The sequence below is a fragment of the Myxocyprinus asiaticus genome, chromosome 12, assembly GCF_019703515.2.
Source record: "Myxocyprinus asiaticus isolate MX2 ecotype Aquarium Trade chromosome 12, UBuf_Myxa_2, whole genome shotgun sequence".
Taxonomy (NCBI): Eukaryota; Metazoa; Chordata; class Actinopteri; order Cypriniformes; family Catostomidae; genus Myxocyprinus; species Myxocyprinus asiaticus.
Window position 1 is genome coordinate 8,017,465 of NC_059355.1, and position 11,832 is coordinate 8,029,296.

The 11,832-nt window shown below is 38.4% G+C and overlaps 1 protein-coding gene across 3 annotated transcripts in view; it reads right to left on the reverse strand.

Annotated features, from left to right (window-relative positions):
* Positions 1-543: 543 nt before the first annotated feature.
* The window catches only part of LOC127449171 (rap guanine nucleotide exchange factor 4-like), a 52,183-nt gene continuing 40,894 nt past the window's right edge, over positions 544-11,832 (reverse strand). For all 3 annotated transcript variants that reach the window (XM_051712409.1, XM_051712411.1, XM_051712410.1), the window contains 9 exons: positions 11,530-11,627; positions 9,028-9,153; positions 8,741-8,919; positions 8,551-8,641; positions 7,601-7,651; positions 7,374-7,461; positions 5,824-5,888; positions 5,653-5,707; positions 544-1,946 (listed from right to left, as the gene is read on the reverse strand). In XM_051712409.1, coding sequence (XP_051568369.1) covers positions 1,819-1,946; positions 5,653-5,707; positions 5,824-5,888; positions 7,374-7,461; positions 7,601-7,651; positions 8,551-8,641; positions 8,741-8,919; positions 9,028-9,153; positions 11,530-11,627 — 881 coding nt within the window. In that variant the 3' untranslated portion in view covers positions 544-1,818. The remainder of the gene's footprint in view (positions 1,947-5,652; positions 5,708-5,823; positions 5,889-7,373; positions 7,462-7,600; positions 7,652-8,550; positions 8,642-8,740; positions 8,920-9,027; positions 9,154-11,529; positions 11,628-11,832) is intronic.

An 11,832-nucleotide genomic window follows, 5' to 3' on the forward strand; every position in this document is an offset into this window, starting at 1 on the left:
CCAAGATGCCACTGTTGGGCCCTTGAGCAAGGCGCTCAACCCTATCTGCTCCAGGGGTGCTGTATCATGGCTGACCCTGCACTCTGACCCCAGCCTAGCTGGGATATGTGAAAAAGAAGAATTTCACTCTATATGTGCTAATGTGTGATGAATAAAGATAATTATTAAAGGTGACACAAGCAGCTATTAAGTTTAAGGGGGCAGTTGGTTTTTCACATGGTTGATATAGGTGTTGGATAACATTTTTGCTGTATTTTGTGTTTACTCAGGTTTACTATGTTATATCTCGTTTGAAAATCAAAAACAATTTAGTATGAAAAATACACAAAAATAGAAGAAATCTGTGTTAGAAATTTAATTACAACTTGGTAAATTTCATTTATATTCCTATTTGAATGTACACGAATGACTGATATGTTCAGCATTATATAATGTTAATTAATGGCACAAAGATAGGAACAAAACAGAATAGAAACAGGAGACACAGGAAATAAAAACAGAGCAAGAAAAATTTGTAGTAAAATGTCCAATCACACCAACAGAAAGTGTTCAATGGCACATTTATTTAGATAATACTATTTACAAGGTAGGCGTAGACATTTTCCTAAAAGAAAACATTTGCCCTACACACACAGTGTCTGACTTTTTAAAAGGCAGGATGAGAACAAATAAAGGCCTTCTCAGACCGATTATGATAACTTAGCAAAATGGGTCCAACCCAAAAATATACAAATATAACTTAATATACAAAATGACATCAATAAGGCTACAGGCTATGGCGAGAGGTAAGTTACTAGCAGGCAATGTAACGAGTGGTAAAAAATAGTCCTTGAGCCAGAATAATCACATTTATAACTGACTTAACATACCACAAGACATTGAGGCCTGCGGGTTTAACGGAGCATCAATAATTCACTTTTTGTGGTCAGTAACAAGTTCATAGTTTCACTGTTATCATATGTATTGTATTGTACTGCATCTATAATATGTGACTTGTACTAAACTCTTATTTTAGATTGTTCAGAATGTTTTGAGGATCATAGAAATGCAGACTTGAGCACAGGCAGCAGGTTTACAGTGTTCTAGAACATTGTACTATAAGAGAATGAACATGACGAAGGGCCTCACATTATCTTAGCACAGACTGAATAGAAGGACGCACACCTTTACATTCTGCTTTCATACACACACTCAAACACATATCAAATCCAACTGACCCTTCACTAATCCTCTATGGAAGTTCTGTGTGTTTGGATGGTTTTAAACATATGGTCCAAAAATTCTGTAAAACTCAGTGAAGGGTCAGTAACACTTCAAATCTTATGACTAGCAGAAGTCATTAACATGTAGTTCACACACACACACGCATGCGCACGTGCACACGCACACGCACACACACACACACTGTTTTTATATCATTGTGGGGACTCTCCATAGACTTCCATGCATTTTTGGATTTTATACAGATCTAACGATAATTTCTATCCCCTAACCTTAACCCTACCCCTAAACCTAACCCTCATAGAAACCTTTTTGCAGTTTTACATTTCCCTCAATGTAGGTAATCTCAGGTTTTACTATTCTTGTGGGGACATTTGGTACCCAAAATGTAGTATAAACATGTACACACACACACACACACACACACACACACACACACACACACACACACACACGAGAATGCATCTTGTACACCTAGTTCAGTTGGCAGTGATAGCACATTCAGTCAGCATTCAACTGCTCAGGCAAATTGAGTTTTACTGAGTGTGTATTTTGAAGAGAGGGAGAAAAAGAGAGAGAAAGATTGAGCATTGGTGTTTAGCTCCGCTTCGGCTCCAGTCTGAAGGACAGCTGTGATAAGGTTCTCTGATTGTCAATCACACACAACTGACGCACGTAATTCCTCACTTCATGTGGATTCTTACTGGCTGGAGACGCCTCAGCACCTGATGGAGGTCAAAGGGGAAAATGTTTCAAGAACAAAAGCTTAGGTCAGCTATTGCATTTAGTCACATCAATCTTTCAGGTTCAATACAAGTGCATGCATTTGTGGCATGATGTTGATTACCACAAAAATTAATTTCGACCCAGCACTTGCAACAGAAGTGAATGGGGCCAATCCATAAACTTTTAATAGACACAGTTTCAACAGTGCAGACACAAAACGTAAACATTATACATGTTAATATGATTTTAGTGAGATAAAATTGCATACTAACCTTATTTGTATAAAGTTATATCCAATGTTACAACTTTGTTGCCATGACAACGCAACATCGGTAAACCATAAAAGCAATTTCATCACACTAAAATCACATAGAATGGAGATTTTATCACACTAAGTATTTATGTATTGTGTCTATACTTTTGAAACGGTGTGTATTTTAGCATTTATGGTCTGGCCTCATTCACTTCCATTGTAAGTGACTTACTGACTTATAATCTGCCATATTTTCTCCCATAATGAAACTACCCAAAAATCAAAATCATATATATATATATATATATATATATATATATTAATAATAATAATTCCCACAACACCCTGACAGGTTAAAAATTATTGTCCTTAGAGGAACATGAAGCTATTTTTTATTCACACTGCACCCAATTTAGATTTTTAAAGTCATTTTTCTTACTGTACTTTACAGTATAATATTGATAACACTTTACAATAAGGTTGTATTTGTTAACATTTGTTAACTACATTACAGCATTCTTTTACAGGATTCAAAAACTTTGGTTAATTCAAATTTCTATACTATTAAATTTTTTTAATTAAAAGTTGTATATGTTAATAATTAGTTAATGCGTTATAAACTAACATGAACTAATAATGAATAATGGACACTTTTCACACTTCCGGGTTTTGGAACGTTTGGGATTGCAGGGTAAACTTCGATAACAGTGAATGGGAGACTACGCCAAATATAACTTTATTCTTACCCATTTGCTTCAACATCAAAAGAGAAACGTAACAATTACGTTTCCACAACTTTTCAAATGACCATCAGAAGAGAGAAGATGGCAAATTTACTGTCATTCTCTAAGCAGCTACCTGTATATTAGAAACCTCATCGCATCTGTGGTAACTCGCTTTTTAAAACGAATTCCATGGTTATATAAATTTACACTAAATAATTTAAAACGGGCAAATATTTAAAAAATTAGCTAGATTTTCACTGCTAGATAAGGCTGAAATGCGTAATTACAGTCTGTAAAAAAGGTCCATTGTATTTTTATAAATGAACATTACACAATATTAATATATGCTGCTGAAATTGTGTTCATTGTTGGTTCATGATGATACCTAATGCATTAACTAATGTTAACAAATAAGATCTTATTGTAAAGTGTTACCATAATATTTTATATGCAGTGTACAAAACCGTTTCCAAAAAGCGCACTTCCAAAAATCTGATTTCAACAATTCAATCTTTTCTATAGATTCCCCTGTGGAGACATAGCACATGTTGTCCAGGGTTCCCTTTGTGATTTTGATTCAGATTCAGATTCATGATTCCCATAAAAAATAGTTTAGACTATTTTTTGAACCAATATGACAGATCGAATTGATCACATGATTCGATTCAAACTATAAATTTGCAAATCAGTAGGGGCCTGGGTAGCTCAGCAAGTATATATGCTGACTACCCCCCCCCTGGAGTCGCGAGTTCGAATCCAGGGCGTGCTGAGTGACTCCAGCCAGGTCTCCTAAGCAACCAAATTGGCCTGGTTGCTAGGGAGGGTAGAGTCACATGGGGTAACCTCCTCGTGGTTGCTATAATGTGGTTCGCTCTCAGTGGGGCACGTGGTGAGTTGTGTGTGGATGCCACGGAGAATAGCGTGAAGCCTCCACACGCGCTATGTCTCCGTGGTAACGCGCTCAACAAGCCACGTGATAAGATGCGTGGGTTGACCGTCTCAGACGCGGAGGCAACTGAGATTCGTCCTCCGCCACCCGGATTGAGGCAAGTCACTATGCCACCATGAGTACCTACAGTGCATTGGGAATTGGGCATTCCAAATTGGGGAGAAAAGGGGGAGAAAAAAATCTTCGGAAAAATCCGAATTGGGCATCACTCTGAGCCGCATACAGTTTGCATTTGCAGCATTATTTTGGTAAAACTTTATTTTACAGTACGTGCACTTTCAGTATACTTACTGTACAGTATACTTACCCAAGAAAGTACTGAGTAATATTAAGTAACTACATGTACTTAATATAGGTTAAGGTTAGAGTTGGGGTTAGTTTTAGGGTTAGTTTTCATTTGCTATGCGTAGGGCTTGCTTTTTGTCAAGTGTTAATCAATGGAGAGCTGGAGAAAAAATCTTTATCCGTCACTCTCTAAAATTTCTGTCATGATCCATTTTTATCATTCATACTTGTACTAGAGCTTCATTCAGGGGTGTAGCATCCATTCTATTGGCATATTCATGGCAGTAGGCTTATATGATAGATTTTTTGACACAACATGCTTAAGTGTGGTGAAACCAAGGAGTTCTAGGGAACGTTCTAGGGTGAAGGTTCTACCTGTCAATCAACCGCTGCGCTAAAACAAGGTTTTTAAACTTTGCCGGTTAAAGCGCATACACACATGCACAAGTTTACAGAACTTTGTCATTGTCCCTGATTTGAACATAAAGTGCCACATGAGAAGCACATCTCTGAAGCTCAGTTAATACAGTTACTAATAACTAACAATTCTGCTCTGATTGCTGTATAATTGGCTGTAATGATGCGCCGCTTTTTTCGCACTTTCTTTTTGTTATTATGGATTTTTAGCTTTATTATCATGCATTGATGTATGCAGTCATGAAATCAGAGACCCTCTAGGCCTCTACTCAAAATCCAAACACAAAAGAGACACATAAAAACAGGTGTTAATGTTGATGGTGCCTGTTAATACGCTTCTTAATGCATTGTAATACCAGGGAATAAACAGGGCACACACATACAGCGGGAATGTGAGAAACAGAGTAAAGTCAAAACTGATACACTAGGTTAAAATGTTTTTCTTGTTTCCTTTTTATGTCAGTTTGACAGATAGCATTTGGAATTATCCGTCAATGTTTCAAAAATCTGTAAAAATCGGGTTTAGTGATTGTTTGTGCCCCACCAGAAATTATGACCCTGAGACACCACTGCTGAAGTTGTTGTAATTAAATAGTATGTAAATGTAGAACAGTAACTAAACGGTCTGGAAAAGTTTTCATTTTCTATTCAAAATGTAGTGAAGTAAAAGTGGAGTAAAATGTGCTTAAGTACAGTAATGTAAGTGTTCTTTCTTTGTGCCTATACACCTCACAAACATGTTTACATAATTTCCTTTGGTTTGGTCTGCACCCCACACATTTATACAATTCTTGTGAATGATTTGAATTGATGCCCTATGCAGAGCTCATGGATCGGGGGTGGGGTGGGGTGGGGTGGGGGTGATTTGGGTGGTCAAAAGTTACGAGGTGCGGTGCGAGTGTGAGACAATTGACTGTGTTCCGCAACTGCTACTGGGTCCTTGAATAACGTATAACGTGCGAGTAAAGGCAGCCAGTGGAGTTCCTGGTTCCCCCCTGGGGAGTTGGTACCCTACGCAGATTGCATAATATGCGTATAGGGAGACCCGACAGAGCATTTGTATGTAGGTGACTCACTGAAGGGCTGACTCCTGCAGTGCCTCACTGCCCGGACTGTGTTAGCAATCAGTCGCTGAGGAAAATCAAGAAAAATATACATAAACAACAAATTGTCTCGTCTGTCAGATAGTTCCAATTCCAACACTTCTGTGCAGATTAGTGGTCACAGATAAATGGTAAAACACTCACCATCTTCTCAAAGTTCACCAGTCCATCAATGAAGGTCTTGTTCCCCTCATGAGTGAATGTCATGTCTAAAAAGAAAAGAAACAAGAGTTTTTTGTGCTGCAGAACAGAAGTTAGATGTGTTATTTAAGACGCCCTTATATGTAAAATTTAGATACAGTATTCTTATCATTCCAATTTGACTTTAAGGGATAGTTCACCCAAAAATGAAAATTCTCTCATTTACTCACCCTCATGCCATCCCAGATGTGTATGACTTTCTTTCTTCTGCAGAACACAAATGAAGATTTTTAGAAGAATTTCTCAGCTCTGTTGGTCCATTCAATGCAAGTGAATGGTGGCCAGAACTTTGAACTAAAAAAGGACATAAAGTCTGCATAAAAGTAATCCATACATCTCCAATGGTTTAATCCATGTCTTCTGAAGCAATCTGATAACTGTGGGATAAAAACAGATCAATATTTCTCCTCCCTGCCCTGTAGGTGGCGATGTGCACAAAGAATGCAAGTCACCAAAAACAAAAGAATGAGAAAGTGAAAGTGTAGATTTTTAGTAAAAAAAGAACTTAAATATTGATTTGTTTCTCACCCACACATGTCATATCACTTCAGAAGTCATGGATTTAACCACACAAGTCGTATGGACTTCTTTTATGCTGCCTTTAACCCTTTCGCACATACGATCAAGCCTGTGTGTTTACACTAGGCTGCGCTCATGACGATACAAACTCAGAATCCCATCTTGCATTGCAACTAAAATATGGTGGTGCACATAGACGGCAAGTACATTCGCGATCGCATCTTATTAATCATAATCATCATTATAAACATCTAAAAACGGGGGCCTGGGTAGCTCAGCAAGTAAAGACGCTGACTACCACACCTGGAGTCGCAAGTTCGAATCCAGGATGTGCTGAGTGACTCCAGTCAGGCTTCCTAAGCAACCAACTGGCCCGGTTGCTAGGGTGGGTAGAGTCCCACTGGGTTAACCTCCTCGTCCTCGCTATAATATGGTTCTCGCTCTTGGTGGGGCACGTGGTGAGTTGTGCGTGGATGCTGCGGAGAATAGCGTGAGCCTCGACACTACACTCTAGGTCTCTGCGGTAACGTGCTCAACAAGCCACGTGATAAGATGCGCAGACTGACGGTCTCAGATGTGGAGGCAACTGAAATTCATCCTCTGCCACCCATCTACATACAACATTATATGTTTGATCAAATATAATCTGACCTTCAGTGCATCTGCTGTGAAGTGTAAGGTAAGATTTATTTTAATTACAGCATGCATTAAATAACTCACTCTGGGAAATCTGTCAGTACAGGAGAAACTCATGTGTGAAAAGGTGCTTTTTGGAGCTTCAAAGTTTGTATTCACTTGCATTGAATGGACCTATAGAACTGAGATATTTGTCTAAAAAGAAAGAAAGTCATACACATCTGTGATGGCATGAGGGAGAGTAAATGATGAGAGAATTTTCATTTTGGGGTGAACTATCCCTTTAATGTTTGTGTCAACCAGTGATTGAGAAAATTCAGAAAAGGCCACACCCACACCTTTAATGAGGAGGGGCATAAAGGGAATGATTGGCGGCTCCATCTTAGCCACAGTGAGGCGGTAAGAACGGTGATTCCTGGATGGATCCTAAATGCAACAGAAAAGTTATAGTTTAATGAGCAATGAAAGTCTCAATGACAGTAAATATGTCTTTCTAGGGAAAAAAACATCTAAGAAATAAATATGTTCCTTTATAAGCAATTCAAAATGTTTGAAATAGACTTACTAGTAAACTCTCAAACTCTGCGTAGAACTTCTTAAATTTACTTGGCAGTTTCTAAAAACAAGGGAGAACAAATTGTGCTCAAGTATAATCATACATCAATATTAAAGAATCTAATGTTCTAATTTGAGTTTTTAAATGCAACCTATTTGTGTGTTACTTCAAGAGAGCAACCATACAACAGTGTTGTACTTGATTTACATTGTTCCTTTTATTTTCTTTCATATTATTTTCTTTAATATCTACCAATTTCTTTCTATTTATTTGATATATTCATTTTTACTTATTACTTTCCTTTTTTATTGTTTCTTGCTCTTGCTAAGCATTATTATTTCTGTTTAATCTTATGTTGTGTGCTGTATTGTCTTCACAAGTTAATGATAAAGAGCTGTCTCCTTTCAAGGTCTTAACGGGTCACGGGACAATGTTGTGAAGCAGTAATTTTCCATTGTCTTTAGCTTGGTATAATAACACTTGTTGAACTTCTGCTAGTCAGACGAAGTCAGACTGAGCATTGAGAAAGACGCAACTAAGATTATTCAATAAACTCTCACTTATTCTCTATACTATATTCCCTGCTGTCTAACTCTTGGGCTGGTAGAAGAGTGAGTTAACAAGCTGTTGATGTTGACTGGTTTTGTATATCAGATGGAACTCTGATATTTGGATATTTTTACTATCTTCTGACAGAGAGAGAGGTCTAGTGGAAGACTTGATCTAACAATATCCATATTTACCAAAATGTCTATGTGTGGGTCAATAACATGACTTTTATTCATCAGGATCTATTGATCTATTCTTCAAACTTCATTAAAATGCAATCCACACCTCTGTATGATGAACATGTTTTGAATTTCTCAATCAGAATGAATTTTGATATAACTTTTCAGAAATGAATGAAACAGCCAAGAATACAAAGATTACATTGTCATTGAACCATGCACAGCACTGACCTCCCATGTTTGGCTGAGTCTGCTCACGGCTGGGTTGCACATGCCCATGATAATGGCGAAGAAAGAGTTCAGATTCTTAAACTCCCTACAACTGAGGGAAAAATGCACAAAACCAATGGAGTGTTTTTCAAGTCTCAAAACATGACAATACAACATTTTGGTTAGTTTGTATTTGAAATTGAGAACTCACTGGGCGGCAATCTTGATGAACTTCTTGAGCAGCTGGACTCGTTTGCTGAGCGTTCCACACAGACAGACCTCAGTGACCACCCACAGCTGAACCTGATTAAAGCGTCTCAGGAACAACTCTAGATTTGCTGTGGAGCGTCTGTACGCCTGGCGCCCAAAAGTATTATACACCAGCTCATACTGCATACAAACACACACACACACACACACACACACACACACAGTCAAGTAGAATTCTGCATTCAAAACCTCTTTGGTTTGTGTATATAAATGTGTGAGCATCTTTACCTCATGCACACAGCTGAATAGCTCCCAGTCGTACTGGGTCATCTGGAAGGCCAGATCCTTAGAGCTCATCAGCTCGAAACTGGACATTGACCCTGTAGTGGGACCTTCCTGCTCGGGAAGAGGATTCTTCACACACATACAAACACAGAGTCAATACTGAAACATAAGGAGGGGTGTAACCAATTTTTTTCAGCAGTGCTGGCTCAGTTGGTGTCCTAGATGAGACAGCACATCTCTTTGCTTATATGAGTTTAACCCCTTACACCCTGAAGGCATTTTTAAAAGAATGACCTTTTAAAGGGCAAACAGAAAGTTTTAGACAATGCGGAGAAAACACACCAAATAATAGTTGCCAAAAAGTAGATTTTTTTTTTTTGACATAATATATCATAGGATGCAAATAAGAGAAGTCAGAAAAAAAACTTTTGTGTTGTTCCCTACATGTCAAGCATTCTGCCATGTAACTGGCAAAAATGTTGTGTTAATACTACAGAGGACTCAAAAATTACAGTATTTGTAACTCTATTGGCCTTTCATTACCCTATGTGTCCAATAACCTCTCCAAGCAAGTATTCTAGATTTTATTGAAAATTTAAAAGGAATACCTGAAAACTATGAATGAAAACATCTAAAAAAAGATATATATATATATATATATATAAAAATACTTAAACTTATATAAAAACGAGGGGCCTGGGTAGCTCAGTGGTAAAGACACTGGCTACCACCCCTGGAGTTCGCTAGTTCGAATCCAAGGACGTGCTGAATGACTCCAGCCAGGTCTCCTAAGCAACAAAATTGGCCCGGTTGCTAGGGAGGGTAGAGTCACACGGGTAACCTCCTCGTGATCACTATAATGTGGTTCGCTCTTGGTGGGGCACGTGGTGAGTTGTGCGAGGATGCCGCGGTGGATGGCGTGAAGCCTCCACATGCGCTATGTCTCCATGGTAATGCACTCAACAAGTCATGTGATAAGATGCACAGATTGATGGTCTCAGACGTGGAGGCAGCTGAGATTCGTCCTCCGTCACCCGGATTGAGGCGAGTCACTACGCCACCACAAGGACTTAAGAGCGCACTGGGAATTGGACATTCCAAATTGGGAGTTAAAAAAAAACTTATATAAACTTATATAAAAATATGTCCCAAATAATAAAAATCAATTCATATTATCTTTATTCTATTGCTCCAAAAAATGTGCGTTGACTGCCCTCTTGTGCGCAGTCAGTTTGTGCGCTATGGTTCTGCTCAACCATGTGGGATTTGCCTCTTTCTAAATATAGATTCTAACATTCTAGACATTCAATAATGATGATCAAACACATCTATGACACAAAGGATCGTGATTCAGCGAGTTGATCCTACAGAAACAGTTGCTATAGAGATCTCATTAGCGATTAGCCACCATAGCTTGTCATGACACTTTGAGGTATATTGAGGTATATTACAGGATCTACACATCATTTTACATTGAGTGTGGACTTGTTTGATTCAGATTCGTCTGCTGTAAGTTGCGATATGCCATTTTCTATATCTTATTTATTTTTCATAATGTAATAAAACAAAATGTGAGGAAAACTCTGTTTATCTGTTTATTATACATGTGTATGTCACACACTAATACTCACTGTAGTTTAATCTCTGAGTAAACAAATTTGCTCATTGTAATCTACTAATGAAGACCTTTCCAATGATATATAACACATGGCTATGAAAATGGGAAATCGATTATTATGAAATTGGAACAGTTCTTATTTGTCAGCAAATTTAAAATCAGCATTTTATAATTGGTCAGATCAGCTATATTCATTGTAAAGACAAGAGTCTAAGCTTTAAAACGACATATTTTGGGGGGCCTGGGTAGCTCAGCGAGTATTGACGCTGACTACCACCCCTGGAGTCGCGAGTTCAAATCCAGGGTGTGCTGAGTGACTCCAGCTAGGTATCCTATGCAACCAAAATTGGCCCGGTTGCTAGGGAGGGTAGAATCACATAGGGTAACCTCCTCGTGGTCGTGATTAGTGGTTCTCGCTCTCAGTGGGGCACGTGGTAAGTTGTGTGTGGATCGCAGAGTGTAGCATGAGCCTCCACGTGCGGAGTCTCCGCGGTGTCATGCACAGCGAGCCACGTGATAAGATGCACAGACTGACTGTCAGAAGTGGAGGCAACTGAGACTTGTCCTCCGCCACCCGGATTGAGGTGAGTAACTGCGTCACCACGAGGACCTAGTAAGTAGTTGGAATTGGGCATTCCAAATTGGGAGAAAAAGTGTATAAAAAATAAAAAATAAAATTTAAAAACTGCATATTTTGAGCAGATCAAGCAAGTGTTGTTGAACAATACCATAATACTATTTTGTGTGTGTTCAGTGCCCCCCTGCGGCCCGGTAATGGCATATGCTCTCTCTGTTTGAATGGGTATGACACTTCTGAATATAAAAGCACTCGAAAACATTAACACAAATCTTACAATAACTAACAAATACAGTACATTTGATCTCACCAGTGAGTCAAGCTGTTCTCTGGAACAGACAAACAATCGTCCGTTCACTCCCAGGGACTGGAACACTGATACATCATTGGGCTTTAGAATCTGCTTTTCTGCAGAGAAATAAAATCCAGAATCACAAATCACATGAGCCCTTTTGCAGCCGTACAACATCAACACCTAAAAAGCCTACCAACAGGTTTAATTAAACAAACTTTATTTACTACTTTTAATATTTATTCTAGATCAACTTCAACCTATTATAGGATTTACACTTATGATGGTGCCCTTCAAAAAGTTTTTAAAAGGCTCAGTTTG